At 38.2% G+C, this 19,662-nt stretch overlaps 1 protein-coding gene across 6 annotated transcripts in view; it reads left to right on the top strand.

The window, feature by feature from the left end:
* The window catches only part of LOC150075760 (la-related protein 4-like), a 498,776-nt gene that overhangs the window by 161,505 nt on the left and 317,609 nt on the right, over window positions 1-19,662 (top strand). For all 6 annotated transcript variants that reach the window (XM_090387140.1, XM_090387141.1, XM_090387139.1 and 3 more), the window contains one exon: window positions 14,318-14,402. In XM_090387140.1, the coding sequence (XP_090243266.1) occupies window positions 14,318-14,402 (85 nt within the window). The remainder of the gene's footprint in view (window positions 1-14,317; window positions 14,403-19,662) is intronic.

The following is a 19,662-nucleotide window of genomic DNA, read 5'->3' as shown; positions in this document are numbered from 1 at the left end:
AAAGAATGTCTTACTTTGGTATACTTTGGCACAACTATTGATATGGTATGATATGTTTTTGAAATAGGGCTAAGAGGACATCTCCCGAAATTTGCCACAAATTTCTTATGCACTTTTTTTTTTTTTTTTTTTCCAAGTCTAGATACAAAACAGTCTTGTCACTTGATTTAAGTGGAAGGAGTTCCTCAAAGCTTAGTTCGTAGCACCAATCTGTTTAAAAGAACTTACCTAGAGCAGTCTCTTGCCATCTTATACACTGATATCAGTATTTTTTGGCCCTAGGTGGCAAGTGTTATAGTGATCAAATGATTCTCAGCGATTTATAGAGCAGTTTTCTCACTGCAATAGTTCTGAAAGTTTTCCTTACATTCCAATTAATTGTAAACTTCGAATTATAAGTTTCAGAAAAGAAAACCACCTTTTTTTCCTTTCTTTCTTTTTTTTTTTTTTTTTTTTTTTGTCTTAAAACTAATACACTAACTTTTATAGTGCTTAATCATCCTACCTCCCTGTGGTGGGGCCAGAAATCTGGGGGGAAAGTTATCCTCCAGGGCTAAAAGGATTAATCATGGATTCAAGCAATTTTCCACCTTTCAAGCTCAAGGCCAAAACCTTCTCACAGTAATGACCCTAGTCAACATACATCAAAGGCTTTGAAGAGAAACACAGTGCCACAACTTGCAGCCTTTCTGGTGATACGCTCTCTGTCCACTCAGCCTGTGGGCAAATTACCACCATTTTTAATCCAAAGATATTTAGAATCCATTTTTGGATCACCAAAAATGCTGAAATGACTACAATCCAGAGACTGCAGCAGAAACTATATATAAGAAAGAGTGGAAAGACTTTGTTAGAGATGGGTGATTGATTAATCTAACTGTCCTCTTTTGAATGGAGTCTTAGAAGCTTGAGAGAGGTTTTGGGAGCACCATCCCAGGTGTGGGAACAATATTTCTTGGTAGGGAGAACTTGAGGTTTGTACAGAGTGCATAGCTGATTAGAAGAAAGTAATGCCAAGAGCAAAAGAGAAAATGCAGTTTTTTAAATGCAGAGGAAACAATATTTGTGTGTACTAATCCAGAGAGAGAGAGAGAGAGAGAGAGAGAGAGAGAGAGAGAGAGAGAGAGAGAGAGAGAGTGTGTCAGGGTTATCCCCAATAGAGTTTTATGTGACTTGTTTGAAGATAAGCATAGAAGCTGTATACATCCTTTCTGCAAGATGTTAGGACTGAGTTTTAGAAGGATTCAAGTTAACTAAGTTATCTTTGCACCACTGAAGAATAATTATCTGGAGATTAGCATTTGGCAATTGGTGGTGAATATTTGAGAATTTGAAGCATTTTGTGCAGGGCCAGGTTTCTCAAACTGGAATGCAGAAAAAAGAAATGCACTATCATCAGCAAAGCAATGGATAGGATTTCCAGTCAGTGGAAGAAGGTCATTAATACATAAAAGAAAAAAGAGTAGAAGAAAGAACTAAACCTTTCGGAACACCTGCATTAGAAGACAGAGCCATCTACCATCACTTGCTGCAAAGTTTAGAAAAACTGTTCTTCAAATAGGCCTCTGGGGTTGGGAAAGTTTTGACTCATAATAACTGCAATGAAACACACCAGCAGTCTATGACTGAAACTTGATTAAAATAATAAAATAAGACTGGATAAAAAATTTTTAAAAATAAAAATAAAATACACTGACCGTAAACTTAAAAGTGATAAAAACAACTGTAGCTTTCAAAGGCGACTGTCTCCTTTATCAACTTTTGTAAAACTTAACTGTCACAGCACATCCTTAAGTGACACCAGCAAGATCACGGCTCGTAGGAGAATGGGCATTGTCATCCACACGTGAATGGAGACCAGAAATGGTTTGGGAGCATGCCAGGCAGAACCGTTCATTCTGTTCAACAATTATGGTTTCAAAGAGGGGATGAATGTGGACTCCCCTATCTCTATTCATGGTATTATGTTCCGAAGAACAGAGCCATTTGCGGTTCCAATACCTATGCAAATGATCAAAGATGATGGAACCACCTGGTAAAATTTGGTGGTTCTTCTCCCAGAAGTGTTCACCACAGCAGATTTCCTATAATCTGTGGTCTTTATTGGGTTAATATGTTCCCCCATATGATCCTTGAACCTGCATTTTCTCTCTCCAACATAGCATTTCCCACAGTTCGGACATTTGATCTCATATATGGATTCCGTCAGTGTCGATCCACTGGTGATGTTCTGGCTTATATTACCCATTTATGGACTAATTCAATGGAAAGGTTCGGCGCAACACAAGTAGTTGCCCTTGACATCTCAAAGACTTTCGATCGTGTTTGGCATAAAGGTCTTCTAAACAAGCTTCCATCTTATGGTTTGCCAACTTTTTAGTAATTGGCTATCCAGTTTTCTCTCTGATATCGCTCACTGAGGGTTATGGTAGATGGCTCTCTGTCGTCTAACTTTTCCACTAATGCCGGTGTCCCACAAGGTACAGTTCTTTCCCCCACTCTTTTCCTCTTGTATATTAATGACCACCTTCCATTGACTGGAAATCCTATCCATAGTTTTGCCGATGATAGCACATTGCATTCCATTTTGAGAAACCTTGTTCTGCTCAATCAGCTTCAACTTCTCGAAAATCTGCTACCAATTCCTTAAATGCCGATCTCCAGGTAATACTCCAGTGGGGCAAACACAACTTAGTTGATTCAATCCTTCTAAAACTCAGTCTTGTCTTATATCTTGCAAAAAGGATTCTTCTGCTCCTATGCGTATCTTTAGTGACACTCCGATTTCTAGGCAAAATGATATGTGTTTTGGGTATTACCCTGATTTCTAATCTCTCTTGGCACAAGCACATTACAAATATTGCTTCCTCTGCATCTAAAAAACTTGGTGTTCTCTTTCGCTCTCAGCATACTTTTCTTCCAAACAGCTGCTCACTCTGTATAAATTGCAAATCTGCCCTGCCATGGAATATTGTTCCCACATGTCGGGTGGTGCCCTCCAAAACCTCTCTCTCAGGCTTCTTGATTCCATTCAGAAGAGGGCAGTTAGGTTAATTAATGATTCATCTCTGACAGAGTCTCTCCACTCGCTGTCTCATAGACATACTGTTTCTGCTGCATGCCTCTACTACAGATACTTCCATGGGCACTGTTCTTCTGAATTGGCTTCTATAATTCCCTTTCTCTCTTTCAAAACAGTCCAAATACGTGCCACCACCAGCCAACACCCATTTACTGTCCAACTTCAAACTCAGAGAACCAACTTTTCATCTTCCTCGTTTATTCATTCAACTGCAGTTTTCTGGAACAACCTTCCTTCATACGTATTTCCTGAAAATTACAGTCTACAGAAGTTCAAGTCCAATGTCAACAAATATCTTCTTTCGTCTTCCCAAGCACGGTACTAAGTACTATAGGTTCTAATACCTCCCGTGTTTGGGGTTTACATAAAAATATATATATATATATATGTATGTATGTATGACCTCACTTCTACCCTCAATAGGTACCGGATCTTTTACCTCTGACATGGCTGTGTGCAGTCTTCACCCTGACAGTTCTACACAGCATGTCTGACAAGGGCGTCATATTCTAGAGAGCTGCTCTGTTAAGCCTGGATAATAGAGAATGTATGCAGTGGCAGTGGATGAGAACACTTCGCTTTGTGCGTGTTCTGCTTCTCAGATATTTGTACAAGATCTTCTGGAGGTGTCCGCGTTTTCAGAGATCTGCTGTGACACGTTTAATTTCCCTTCTCCTCAGAGGAGCTTCAAAGGGATCTAGCTCTATCCAATGGGGCCCTAATTATACTGTTCTTATGATTGTTGGTTCGTGACATTCCATAATGTGTTTATTGTGCCCAGCACATAGGTTTCCCACGCACCTATGTGCTGGGGAAAATGATTGAGTCTGAGTTTTTACTCTGGGGCCATCCCTACAAACAAACACGTCAAGAAAAGGGGGGATATTGTCTACAACAGCGAATGTATTGTCGACATAGCGTTTACATGCGGGTGCTGTAGCTAATGAAATTCGCACTACAACTTTCAGGGAGGCTTGTGCAGCAGCTAATCTCACCACAACCCAGAGGAAGGCTCTTAGGGAGTTAAGACAGGATGACAGCATTGTTGTTTTACCCACAGACAATGGTAGGTCAAATGTGATCCTGAACAAAGTAGATTATCATAACAAAGCCTTGGAAGTGTTAAATGAAGGGATGACTTATAAGGTAACTCATAGGAATCCTTTGGTAGGATTAGAATGACATGTCAGCAAAACTCTGCAGTGTTGGCTGAATGCTGGGAAGATTCCAAGGACACCAATTGGACACGGGATGCTGGTTGCCGAGATTTTAATGCCTACTGAAAATTCTTAATGTGGGAATTCTGCTTCAGCCATTGCTATCATTTGTGGAAAGCTCTACGCATGCACTGTCTAGATTTTCATTTCAACTAAACTGATATCTCCTATTGTAGGATTTTTAAACTATATCTGTCCTCAAAGACAGTAGAGACTGCATGCAATTTAAACATGCTCAGGTAATTGAAGATTGTGAAGCTATGGTGTCATTTGATGTGGTGTCATTATTCACATGAATTCCCACTGAGCATAGTATGAAGCGTGTACACACGGCCTTGTAGAGGGATGGTACCTTAAGGGGTGTAGAATTGACTTTCTAGTACTACCATGTTGTTTCAAGGTACTATGTATAAGCAGTAGTAGTACTAATGGAGGCATGTGATGCAAGAAAGCAAGTGTATGAGCTTATGTAGGATCACCCAAAAAAAAAAAAAAAAAACAATTTCACACATCCATTCCCTCTAAAAGTTTGTCCAATTCTTCCTTGAATTTATTTAAGCTGTCAACTTCCACGAAGACAGATGGAAGTTTATTCCAGAAATTAACCACCCTCTGGCTAAAGACAAATTTCTGCAAATCTATTCTACAACTGTCTTTCCTCAGTTTGATTTTATATCCCCTCAGTTTCGTAATCTGAAAAAGCAGAAGAATCCAATCAGAATTCAGTGTGCTCAACCCATTCAAGGCCTTATACACCTCAATCAGTTCACTTTGCAGGTGCCTAGTCTCCAGCTGCTCCTATTTGCAGAGCTTAAGCCTTTCTTGGTAAGAGGACCACTTCGTTCCCTTCACCAATCTTGTTGCACACACTCAAGCAAATCTACAGCCTTCTTAAAATGAGGCCTCCAGACATGTACGCAGCACTCAAGGTGTGGCTAGACCATTGCCTTATACAAAGTGATAATCATGTTCTTTTTCCTACTTGCAAAATTTCTGTATATAATTGACAATACCCCATGACCTTCTCTGGAAACCTGTTTGCATTGCCCTGAAAACTTCATATCTGAGTGCACAATTACTCCCAGATATTTTTAATTTTCTACCACCCTAAAGTGTAGTACCACACAGTTGGTACTTTTCCCTGGGGTTATTTCTACCCATATGCAGTACTTTGAATTTGTCAATGTTAAACTTCGGTTGCTGCTTCTCAGCGATAATTTCAAGTCTCAGGTGACATTATAAGGGTCCTTCGTTAGTCTACGGGCCCTAAAAAATGATTAATTAATTTTAGCAGTGGGGAAGACATCTGTTCCACTGCAGGGAACTAAATTGACTAGGTCTAGGCCAGCTATTATGATTGAAATGGAGAGACTTCTAAATAATTTTATTGAAGATAATATCCAATGCAGAATTCTGTTAAGTTCAATTATTAAAGAAAAAGTCATTAGCCTTTATGAAAATCTGAAGAAAGCTCGTTTCAAAAATGTGGAACCATTTAACGCTAGTATGGGCTGGTTCGATAGATTTTAAAAGCACTATAACCCACACAACATACCAATCCGGGAGCTGAAACTTTCAAAAAAGAACTTATTAAAATTATTGAAGAGAGGTGTTATACTGCTCTACAAGTTTTTAACATAGATGAAACAACATTTTTTTTGGAAAGGAATGCCTAAAAGAAGTTTCATATCAGAGAGAAAAAAAAAAAAAAAAAAAACATGCCAGACTTCAAAGCGGTAAAGGATCAGTTGACTTTATTGTTGGGTGGCAACGCTGCAGGAGAATTTTAAATTAAAACCCATTTTAGTTTACCATTTGGAAAATCCAAGGGCTCTTAAAGGTTTTGCTAAATCAAACCAACCTGTAATTTGGAAAGCTAATAAAAAAGCTTTGATAACCAGAGGCTTTGATGACCTCTGTTCTTTGATTGGTATGCTGAATTCTTCTGTCCCACAGTGGAAAGATATTGTGCTAAAAATAACCTTTATTGCAAAGCAGTTCTGATCATGGACCACATGCCAGGACATCGAAGCAAAGAGAGCTTAGAAGACTTGAACAATCGTTTTTTTTTTTTTTTTTTTTTTTTAACATGCCTCCACACACTACATTACTAATCCAACCAATGGACCAATGTGTTATTGCCCCATTTAAAGCTTACTACATAAAGAACACCTCTTCCCAAGGCGCCTCCATAGCCAGGTGGGAAGGAGCAGTAGTGCGTATCACATGCTTCTTGATTAGACCGCGATTTGAGCCCGTCACCACCAAATAGGGAAGATGCGGAAAGGTCAGGGAATGACCACCGCATATCCCGGAGCAATATGGCCTTAGTTGCTAATGCTCTTAGTTGCTAAACTATTAAATCCATCAACACTGCTGAAAATGTACCAAGCCTAAAGGAGATTTGGAGATCCTACAACATTAAAACTGCTATCTACAACATTTCAAGTGCCTGGGATGAAGTGACTCAGAAAACCATGAATGGAGCATAGAGGAAAGTTTGGAAGGGTGTATAAAAGATTCCCAAGAACCTGATTTGGTTGAAAATGTTAAAGTGCAAATTGTTGAGCTTGGAAAAGAAGCAAGATTGGATGAAATTGACAATGACAGCTTATAAGAGGTGATCAACGAGAGGTATGGCCTCTCTAATGAAGAACTCATGGAAATAACAAAAGAATAAGAGTCTGCAATTGAGGGAGATGATGATGATTACGATCCTACAGATGGACTGATAAAGTTGCTGACTGTAAAAGGACTTTGTGAAGCTTTCAAACAATTTGAAAAAATGTGAGAATATTTCTGGAAGAAGACCTTGACATAGAACAAAGTTCCAAGGTAATAAGAAATTTAAAGAAACAAATGAATCCGTACATGATTTGTACGAGAGGAAGAGGGCCAAAGTACAACCTAAAATTGTACACATTTTTTAATCCAAAGATAAGAAAACTCCAGCCCAGGACCATCAGATTAACAAATTCATAAATTTAATTACCATTTTAAGTTTAATTTGATATGTAATGTAGAATATTTTATATCTACAACTTTTTGAAATATTCTGACTGACATTTATGCATCTTTAATAATATTCCACTTATTATTGATTAGGAAATATCCTGGGCATAGATTGCAACTCACAAATACATATGTTACCTTATGGGGATACAGCACTCGCTTAGTGCTGATTTACTTAGTGCTATATTTTTCCAGAACAAATTATCAGTGTTAAGCAGGGGTCACCTGTATAGTATTAGTACCTATCATATAAGGATATTTTAAACTTATTTTAGTAACCTTTAGAAGAGGATGTCCTGCATTCACTGGTTTGATAATCAAATTGATTGACAGAAGCACTCACTGCTTTAATTATCACATAGGAAATAGTCTTAATCATATGGAGGATGTTTTGTTTAATTGAATATTCCTCTACTTTTTTCATCCTTGAAATTTGATTTTAATTTAGTCCATATAAATTGGACTTCAAGTATTATTGACAGTGTTAGTATAGAATTTTCATAATTGCTGTCTCGTTAACATTATGCATACAAAACAGAATACTGTGACATTCTCTCTCAATAGATAATCTACATTTTTAATTTATATTAGTAAACCAGAAAAATAGAACGGGCTACTATTTCCCAGTTCCGTTCCAGATTTATCTGTTCCGGCCATGATAAACACTGAACCAAGGTAGCAAAAAAATGCCTTACTTTTCAGTAGCATTTAAGTTGATTTTCACTCTGTGCTGAGGATAAATGTGGAACAGCCATTTAAACTGTTAGCTGGTGCACTATGGCCATAGATGCCGATGCGCCTAAAAAATCCCCAAACAAACAATACAGGAACTCCCCGACTTACCTAAGGGTTGCTTTCTGTGGAATGCTACATAATTTGGATTTTACGTAAGTCGGGGAATTTCCCCCATGCTTGTGCAGCACTCACAACTGTGCTCACTGAATTGATTGAATCAAAAAATAAATGTTCGTCGAACATGTAAATAGAATTATTTATCGTATTTTTATCTCATGCGCAGGAAAAATTACAAAAGCGTGCAATTTAAAAAAAATTTCAAAATTATAAAACTGCAAAAAAAAGAGAGGAGACAGGCATAACTTCAGTAAGTTTTACCTCTCGAGCATCATTGCCAGAATCGACGTCTTCAGCTGATAAGTACGACGCTGCAGAGGTTGAGGGCTGTGGATATTTAGAAGGGGTTGGTGGCTCATCCTTACAAAAGAACATATTAATGGATGACTGGACGGTGGTTTGTTTCTTTTCATCGTAGATTTCTTTGTAGCAAGCATGCATGTCATTCACCCGTGTTAACTTTTAAGAATTGTTCGCTGTCAGGATCCATCTTCTCAAACCTTGCCATTGCTGATGCAATTTCACGAAATGGCATTGCCATCTCTCTGGCAATGAAGCATCTCAGCTGCTCATTTGGTTCATCTTGAGCTTCGTCAGCATTTTCTTCATTCACTATTGCTGCCTACAAGTCTATGTTATTCGTTAGATAATTCCTTCTCTTCTTCCTCTAACTCCACGTCTTTGGCATCAACCTCCACCCGGAGTAGCTCTGCAACCTTTACAATCTTATCTGCAACCTCTTCATATGATTCGTCTTTTCCAAATCCTTTATAGCCTTTTACTTGCCGTGTGCATATTTTCTCCATGCGCCATTTATACAACTTTTAGTAATTTCTGCCTGGGCCTTATTAATGTTTAAGATGGTGTGGTAAATATTGTAAGATTTCCAAGAGTCTCTCAACATAATTTTCTCATTGTCTACTGCAGACAATGCCTGAGCAAATGTTGTGCGTAAATACTATGCTTTTAAATTCGAAATAAGACCCTGATCCATAGGTTGGATGAGTGAAGCAGTGTTTGGCAGTAGAAATATGACACTCGCGTTCGAATTGAAATCATCTAAATGTGTATGATATCCAGGAGCGTCGTTGTCTTTACAATATTTTTCAACCTCTGGAATGAAGCAGCATTTAAACCAATAAAAGAGAGATATTGTTATCCATGCTCTCTGGTTCAATTGGAAATACACGGGTAGGGTGGCTTTATTGATGCCCTTAAATACACGAGGATTTCGAGAATGGTACACAAGCCATGGTTTTAATCTGTAATTTCCCACTGCATTAGCCCCAAGCAAGAGCGTGGCCCTATCTTTTGATGCTGTGAAACCTGGCATTGTATTTTCCTCTTTGGCAATGTATGTTTGATCCGACATTTTTTTTTTTTCCAATACAGAGCAGTCTCATCAACATTAAAAATTTGCTGCATTGTATAGCTGCCTTCATCAATAATTTTTTTTCAACACATCACAAAATTTCTCTGCAGCTGCAGAATCTGCACTGGCGACTTCACGTATACTTTAACGTTGTGGAAACCAGCGCAATGCATGAATCTATTAAACCACTCACTTCTGAACCTGATTTTCCATCCATATTGTTAACAGTTGTTTCATCTTCGATATAGCATTAGCATTAGCAGAGGCATATGATGCAAGTAAGCAAGCTTATTCAGCATCAGCCAAAAAAAAAAACCCACTCCCATTTCACCCCTCCGTTCGTTCGAAATACCTGTCCAGTTGAGCTTTAAATTTGTTTAGGCTATCAACTTCAACAACAAGTGATGGAAGTCGGTTCCACCAACCAACCACCCGCTGGCCAAAGGCAAATTTCCGCACATCTATCCGACATCCGTCCTTCCTCAATTTGAATTTATGCCCTCTGAGGTGATTATTCTGAGAAAGATGAAGAATCCCATTGGCATTGAGCATGCTCAAACCATTCAAAGCCTTATACACCTCTATCAGATCACCTCGCCGGTGCCTAGTCTCCAGACTCTGTAATTTGCAAAACTTAAGCCTTTCTTCGTAAGAGCAACCCTTTGTTCCATTTACTAATCTTGTTGCCCTTCTCTGTACCCGTTCCAGCAGCTCTACATCCTTCTTGAAATGAGGCCTCCAGACCTGTATACAGTACTCAAGATGTGGCCTTACCATTGCCTTATACAAGGGAATAATCACCTCCTTATCCCTGCTAGAAAAATTCCTGTATATCATTGACAAGACACCATGAGCTACTCTTGCAGCTCGTCTGCACTGCTCAGAGAACTTCATATCTGCCTGCACAATTACCCCCAGGTCCTTTTCATTCTCCACCACTGTCAGTGTAGTACCGCAGAGTTGATACGTTGCTCTGGGGTTACTGTTTCCCATATGCAGCACTTTACATTTGTCGATGTTAAACCTCATTTGCCACCTCTCAGCCCATCTGTTCAACCTTTCCAGATCCTGTTGCAGCAGCATAGCGTCAGTATTGTCCTTAACGACCCTGCCAACCTTTGTATCATCTGCAAACTTGGACATTAAACTTGATATCCCATCATCAATATCATTCATAAACACCGAAAACAACAACGGACCCAACACTGAACCTTGAGGAACTCCACTAATAACATTAGTCCACGTTGAGCAGTGTCCATTGATTACCACTCTCTGTCTTCTGCCACTCAACCATCCCCTTATCCATAGCAGCAATTTGCCTCCAATGCCACACTGCTCCAATTTGTGCAGCAGTCTTCCATGTGCAACAGTATCAAAAGCCTTTCTAAGATCCAAATATATAATATCAAAGTTATTCCCTGCATCCAGTTCTTTTGTGACTACATCATAGTATCCAATCAAATTGGTCAGGCAAGACCTGCCCTTAACAAAACCATGCTGCGTCTGAGCTATAACTGAATTCTTGTCTAGATGATCCTGCAGTGCTTCTTTAACCAGTGCCTCCATTAATTTACCTGGAACAGAAGTTAAACTAACAGGTCTATAATTACTTGTGTCAGCCTTTGATCCTCCTTTGTGAATTGGGGTTACATTTGCACATCTCCAGTCTATGGGTACCTCCCCTGAGTCCAAAGAAGCTCTCATAATTATGGCTAGGGGTTTGCATACTTCCTTTGCTGCCTCCTTTAATATAACTGGATAGATCCCATCCACCCCAGGTGCCTTTTTTATGTTTATCCTCAACAATCTCTCCTCCACTTTCCTCTCAGTTATTACAAAATCATCCAGCTCACTGCCAATGTTTACTTTACCTACATCATTCTCCTTCCTGAATAACTCCTCATGCGTGAATGTAGATGCAAAATACTCGTTTAGATTGTTAGCCACCTGAGCAGGATCCTCAACTGTTGAACCATCAATATCCAGTGGACCAATCTGATTCATCCCTTTCCTTTTCGAGTTCAAGTATGTAAAGAACTCTTTTCTGTTTTTCTTTGCATCCTTTGCCAAGGATTTTTCATAGTCTGCCTTTGCCTGCCTAATCTCCTTTGTGACTTGGTTACAGACCAACTTATATCTATCATAGGCTTCCATGTCACCCATTAATTTGTATGTATCCCATGCATTTTTCTTCTCTGCCACATGTCTCATTAGTTCATCTGACAACCATTTAGGCCTAAACCTTGAACAATATTTCTTAGTTGGTATGTAAAGCCTGGTAGCCTCCAAGATTAGTTCCTTGAATGCTTCCCATTTTGAGTTTGCTGTTGGTAACATCATCAGTTGGTCCCACTGTATAGAATTTAAATACTGTCTCAGACCATCATAGTCGCCTTTACGAAAACAAAAACCCTTCCCTTTACCTCTGATGGTAGTTACCTCCTTGAGTAAATCCCACTTCAACACACTGTGATCACTGCCACCTAGTGGTTCATTTATCTGCAGGTTCTTAATGCATGAAGAATCACTACTGATAATCAGATCAAGAGTATTGCTCCCTCTTGTTGCCTCACGAACATGCTGATGTAGAAAACAATCATCCAATAAATCCACAAAAGCCTTGCTAGTGTGCGAGTGACCAACCCACAAATTCCAGTCAATATCTGGGAAATTAAAGTCCCCCATTATAAGACTCTCTGATTTACTGGCCCACTCTATTTCCCTGTACAAATCTTATTATACTCATCAGAGTCATTAGGCCTATAGCACACTCCTACTCTCAATTTTGATTTCCCTATGCTTATGTCACACCAAACTGACTCGACACTGCCCTGTCCATCGATGTCGACTGGCTTCACTTCCTTGGACTTTATGTGTTTCTTAATTAATAGCATAACCCCTCCTCCCCTCCTGTCCTGTCTATCCTTCCTATACACATTGTATTCCCCAAATTCCAGTTCCGCATTACTTATATCTGTGTGACACCACGTCTCTGATATCCCAACAATATCTGCCTTTGATGTTTTGAGCAATACCTCAAATTCATCAAATTTATTTACCAAACTCCTAGCATTGGTGTACACGCAGGTATACATGCACCTGTTTCTATTCTTAGCTACTCTAACACAACCCATGTGTTTACTTGTACCGCAATGACTACCAGCAGTCTCTGAAATATCCTGCATCTTGTTTTTCAGACTTCTGCTCATTTCAATAGAAGCAGTGCAAGAATCACTTCCACCTCTGCCACTGGCTACTGTTAATCTATTAGTCCTTGTATCCCCCCCAACTAGCAGTTTTCCGACCCACCTAACACTGCCTCGACAGCATCAGCAAAAATTCTTGCACCCTTTCTATTTAAGTGTATCCCATCCCTGTAGAAGCAATCTCTCCTGTTAACAATTACAGTCCAGGCTGAAAAAAATTCTACCCCTTGAGCCTTGCACAATCCCTCCAGGGCCGAATTGATCGACAAGGCTCTCATCATATACTCCCTCCTATCGTGTCTGGGCAGAATTGCAGACACTTTCAAGTTCAACCCTAATTCACGGCTTTTTTTCAACAGTGACCTGTACTTGCTAAGTAATTCCGCTGGTCTCCTACTCTTAATATCATTAGTGCCAACGTGTACAACTATATCACCTTTTGTGCCCTTAAAAGATGATATCCGCTCTACAACGTCATCAACCTTTGCCCCTGGCAGACATACCCTGGTCCTATTCCACCTATCCTTTTAATATAGCACCTGAACACTGTTTTGTGATCACTATTGATCTTAAGTGCGTTGATCCTTTAACATGTTCTTTTATACGGGCACTGTCCTTTAAAAAAGTATTCACTCTTGAAGCAGCGAGACCTAATTCCCTTGCAGTAGATGACATGCTTTGTCCTGCTTCATACTTCTTAATCATTTTCATCATGATTTCTAAACGAATTTTGTTTCGTTTCCTGGCACTACCACCACTAGCAGTTTTCGTTGGTTGCTTTCCTTTCATCATTGTAATATGCAAATAGGAATGAAGAAAAGTTTCTGAAAATGTTTTTTATATGATTGAAAATTTCAGTGAATGGGAACACATTTCACCATAATAGCGTAAAAACCCACACAATTGCAGTTATTGCTATTATTGCAAATGCAATAAGATCGAGTTTACTACCCGTTTATAATTAGATGCACTAACAGAAAAGCCCAATAAGTTGGAAAGTAAGTGCACATTGTGTTTGTTTTTTGGTCGTGGCATCCAGAAACGTGCTTTAGAAAAATATCACAAAGGCATTCAAAATTGATTCTTGTGACGGGAACATATGATAATGATGAAATAGTACTGTAATTTTTGTTATAAATAAGACCTTTTACAGAGATAAATGGCTTATCTCTGTAAATATGGCTTATCTCTATAATATAGCGAAATTTTCAACTTCCAGGGACTTCGAACGAATTACAAAAAAAAAAAAAAAGTGTAAAAAGTGTTATTGGGTTCACATTACAGTATTTTCACGATACCTCCATTTCTTCCTACGGGATGCAGAATACATTTCCATGAATTTTTTAAGTTTGCACTGTCCGGCAAAAACTTGCGTAAAGTTGAATTTCTGTAAGTTGAGTATTACATAAGTTGGGGAGTTCCTGTAAACTGTTAGCCAAATGTAGGTTTGTTTAGTAAATATTTATTAAAATATACATTAAATTATAGATTGAGTGTGACTTTTTCCTATTTTGCATTTATTATATACATTGTGCTGTTCAAAAACACATCTTATTAATAAATATTATTATTTCAGATGAAGTGCAGCTTGTTGATGAAACTATTCCCCTTCCAGAATTGAAGGCTCTTTTACAGCAGCAACTGGAATATTATTTTTCCAGGTATTGTATTGGCAAATCAGTGTATAGCTAAGTTAGATAATACTCAACGAAATCTTGGTTCAGTATACACATTTTTCATCTTCTCCCCCCCACCCCCCACACTCTTCCCTGCGTGTTTCATTTTATCTCAACCTTTATTCAAACAGCGGCAATTTGTGCAAAAATACCTTATTTAATGTAAAATGTCTTAAAATTAATTTATTTTAAATTAATTTCTTTTGAAACAACCCTTGTATATATGTATGTTGTTTATCAAGATGTATAACTGTTATGTGGTAACTCATGCTTATTTATGAGGTACCCTCCAAGTGCCAGGGTTACTCGTTTTGGAATTTGTATTAATATTTTTTGTGAATTGTATTTTATTTTTTTTCCCCATTAAAACATAATATGGTACAATTTTATATGAATCAAATCACGTAATTGAGCAAATGGTTCAGAAGCTTAAGGACACTGCACAGATAAATTTTCTGATCACATCTCTTGAGTATATGCACTAATGATGCTGCTGGTTATCTAGATTAGCATCACTAAGATTGTCATCAGCCATTTTCATTCCACTGCAGGATAAAGGCCTCTCCAGCAAAGGCTTTTCCAGTTCCTTCTGTTTTGTGCAATGGCCATGCATTTGCGGCCGATGAACTCGAATTTTATCTGTCCATCTCTGTTGTTGTCCTCATGGTTTTCTTTTAGCTCCTCTTGGATACCATTCTGTTATTTTCTTAGTCCTTCTGTTGTCATGAACTGTGTCCTGCCAAGTCCATTTCAGTTGTTTAGTTTCGATAAGAATGCCATTACTTGAATTTGCTGGATGATTCATGCGTTTCTCTTCTTATCCAACAGTCCGATTCCTAATATAATTCATTCCATTCTTTGCTGCATAGTTTTCAGATTCTCTACCATTATTTTGGTGTGTCCAAGTTTCACTTCCATAAGTCAGACAAATTGGGATATTGCTCCCCAGTATGTGACTTTATTTCCTGATTGCTATCCATCCAATATTTATTCTTATCTTGACTTCCAGCCATTTATCATTATTACAGCTGATGACTTGTCTATGATAAGTATATGAATCCACCTTTTCAATTTCTGCTCCTTCAGTGATTATATCCCTTCCTATGGCATACTTGTTCATCATTACTTTTGTTTTAACCATATTCATCTTTATTCGAAATCCTTACTAACTCTGCATAACTGATGCAGATTTTCCTCTAATTCTTTGGGATTATAGCTTATGATGACAATATCATCTGCAAATCGACAAGGAGACAATATTTCCTTGTCAAACTCGTTTCTCAATTTTAAATTTTCTGTCTTTGTCTAGTCTAATAAAGGAGGTAGTGTTTGTTCAAAACGATAATGTATGGGATGTCTATGCCTTGGCTTTCCAGTACAAGAAACATTGCATTATGCCGTGTGGAATGATTTCCCTTTTCATAATCCACAAATGCCAGGCATAATGGTGTTTTATATTTGTTTGTTTAATTTCTCCATTAGCTGTGATATTATGTAAAGGTGATCCATAGTTTAGAATCCATAGTCTTACAAATAGCTTGCTCATTCGGTTGATTCTCATCAAGTATTCTCTCTAATCTGTTAGTAATGACCCTTGTGAACAACTTGTAGATGTAGGTCAACAAGCTAATTGGTCTATAATTTCCAATTTCTGATTTATCTGCTTTCTAATGCAGAAAAATTATGATTGCATCATTCCACTCCTTAAGCATCAAGCCTTTCCTAATGTATTTTGTGAAGAGCCTTATCAGTTTCTGCATCATGTCTCTTCCTCCTAATTTTAACAACTCTACAGTAACTTCATATTCACCTCTGTGAATATGAAGTTACTGTAGAGTTACTGGGCTTTTTTATTCTTCATTTTCTTCAATGCATGTTCTGCCTCATCAGGAAGGATATCAGGTATGTTGTAGATGTTGCTAATTTGTGATGATCCATCTTCCCTACTTCTGGCATCATTCTCTTGCTCCTTATATACTTTATGGTACTCTTCTACTATTTGAATCATGCCTTCACTGCTATTTATAAGTACAGCATCACTATTCTTCAGAGTCAGTATTACTGCCCATGACTGCTGATTTAAGTCCTTTGTTTTCCTTTAATGCTGGTTTGTTTTCCTTTAATACTTTTCTTGTGTTAAATCTGCTTATGTTCTCTCAGAGTCTCTTTCTAATGGCTTTGCACAACTCAATCTACTCAGTTTTGTCCATGTTGGTGTTTTGGAATTTTGCTCTGCATTTGTCATCTTCAGTTCATCATGACAAGTGTTTTTTGGCTAATTTTTTCTTCTTTGAGTTTCTTTTTACCTGTAGGTATCTTGGGCTTTAACTTTCAGAAAGTTATAGTATTCCTTCTTGATATCTTGGTACCGAAAGGTTTGTAGAAGCTCACACTTGTGCCTAAGTTCCAGTACACACTGCTTTTTCTCCCCTTCTGTTATTTCAAAGACCTTTGTTATTTACTCAAATTAGTTTTTTCCTTTCTTTTCTTACATCTATATCAAGTGTGCATCTTCCATTCTGTGATAACTTTCAACATTTACCTTGATCAAGACATCAATCACAATATATCTTCTGTTAGTGAGGATGAAGTCAGTTTCATTAGTTGTTAATCATTTGGGCTCTTCCATGTCCACTTTCTGTTCACCCATTTTTTGAAAAAACGTGTTTGTCACTGATATTCCTCGAGATTCTGCAAATCCCACAAGTCTTTCACCTCTTTCGTTTCTTTCACCAATTCCAAAATTTCCTATAGTTTCCATTTCTGTGCTGTTGTCTCTTTCCAACCTTAGCATTGAAGTACCCCACAATGATGTAGAAAGATTTCTGTTCATCTAGAAAGCTCACAATTTTGGTGCATATATCATTATAACCTTTAGTTTGTTTCTCTTAGAAATCCTGAGTATTACCTTTGACACCATTGGTGATGTACTTTTGAATTCCAAAATGTTTTTAATATCTTTATGGACCAGAAAGCCAACTTCACCTTCACTCTTTTCACTGTTTCCATTGGTGTACAACAGATTTCTACTTGATAAACTTGTGATTCTTCTCTTCTTGTTTCAGCCAAGCAGATGATATTGCAATTCACATTTTCTAATTCCTTTTCCTGCTCTAATATCCTATCTTCACCGATGAGCTATCTTGATTTGTAACAGGCCAAGTTTTGTTTCTATGCATGGCAGCCTGGTCGTACCCAGAGATCCTGTGCATCCTCTGCTTCCACTCTGATCTGAGGGAGAGTGATAACTGCTAGGGACTGAGGGTGATTTGTTTTAGCGTGTTGTCATATTTAATAAACTGCTGGATGGTTTGGTCTTTTCCTCTTCATGCTGACCAGGCATCTTGAAGAGAACTACTTTAAACATCCGTTGCCACCAAAGCGACATAACAGGGCTCATCAACGAGAAGGTGTGCATGAGTGGATTTTGTGAGGCAGGCCAACCAAACTTCTCCTAAATCTTCTAAAGGAGAAAGATTATTGGATCCATCACTGGTTTTTAGACTGAGTGTCTGATAATTCACGGAATGCTTGTTCCCTTCTACGCCCCCTAGGATTCATTATCCACAGTCTACATTTCAAGTTACATAGGAATATGGCATTTTTGCCATGTTCCTATGTTACCCTAGAACTTCTCTGTGAAAATTGATGTAAGCTTCAGCCAACAGGGTTACCCTTTCTAATACCACTTTAGCTTCTGCTTTGACAAGACTGGAGATCCTGGGATAAATTGTGTAGAAGTAATTAGTTTGTGGGTTCACTTTCAAGAATAAATCATCTGATGTCATATCCTGATGACTCTTGGATAAAATATTCCAGTAGTACCTTTGAAAATGTCTTTGTGGCTTGCATTTAATTAAGTGTTTTCAACATTTCTCCAATAGCAATACAATACAAATTCATATTGCGGTTGTAACGTTTTGCACATCTCTTGTGCAGAGGCTATATGTGGAATCGTACAATGTTTTTTTTTTTTTTTTTTCCCTTCTCCTTTCTCTCTCTCTCTCTCTCTCTCTCTCTCTCTCTCTCTCTCTCTCTCTCTCTCTCTCTTCTTCACTTCAACGAGATCAGTTGTCTCTGCAGTATGCTTTTTGAAACTGATATCTACCATTTAAGTTGGTAGTCAGGTCATCATGGGTTTATAACCCATGATGACCTGACTCCAACTTTTCATTGAATATTTATAACGAGGAACTGCTCTGAGTTTCACATATAGTAGTAGTAATAGAGACATGTGATGCAAGAAAGCAAGTGTATGAGCTTATGTACCATCAGCCAAAAAAAAAAAAAAAAAAAAACGATTGCATACATTGCACACAACCATTCCCTCTAAAAGCTTGTCCAGTTTCTCCTTGAGTTTATTTAAGCTATCAACTTGCACAATGACAGATGGAAGTTTGTTCCAGCAATTAATCACCTGCTGGTTAAAGGCAAATTTCTGCACATCTATTCTACAACTGCCTTTCCTCAATTTTAATTTATGCCCCCTCAGGTTTGTAATCCGAGCAAGCAGAATTCCATCAGAATTCAGTTTGCTCAACCCATTCAAGGCCTTATACACCTCAATCCTATCACCTGCCAGACAGGCAATTACTCCCAGGTCTTTGTGTGAAAGCATCAATAATACATAGCCAAATCTGAATTAACAGAATGTTAGCAAAACGGCATCATTTTAAGTTATATCTCATATTGTGAGATATGACACAATGAGATATAAATGTATGAGATATACGAGACAATAACACAATATGAATATAACACAATATACAACCTTCACAAGGAGTTGCCATGATATTGCACAACTTCGCTTCACCTGAGGAGAAGACTAATGTTACTTATTCTCAGATGGATACCACCACCTCTTCTCCTCAGGTGAAGCGTTACTTATTCGAAGTAGTGCAATATCATGGCAACTTGTTGTGAACGTATTCACAACATGAGATATAATTTAAGGAGGAACTGGACAGGTATTTGGAGGGAATGGTGTGATTTTTTTTTTTTTTTTTTGGCTGATGCTGCATAAGCTCATACATTTGCTTTCTTGCATCACATTCCACTACTACTACTACGACAGATGGAAGTTTGTTCCAGCAATTAACCACCCGCTGGCTAGAGGCAAATTTCCTCAGGTGAAGCGTTACTTATTCGAAGTAGTGCAATATCATGGCAACTTCTTGTGAACGTATTCACAACACAAGATATAACTTAAGGAGTAAATCTACATCCTTCCTAAAATGAGGCCTCC

This window comes from Mastigoproctus giganteus, chromosome 13 (assembly GCF_048544385.1).
Source record: "Mastigoproctus giganteus isolate SK-2022 chromosome 13, ASM4854438v1, whole genome shotgun sequence".
Classification (NCBI taxonomy): Eukaryota; Metazoa; Arthropoda; class Arachnida; order Uropygi; family Thelyphonidae; genus Mastigoproctus; species Mastigoproctus giganteus.
The sequence above is the reverse complement of the archived record's forward strand: the minus strand, read 5'-3'. Positions and strand labels throughout refer to the sequence as shown.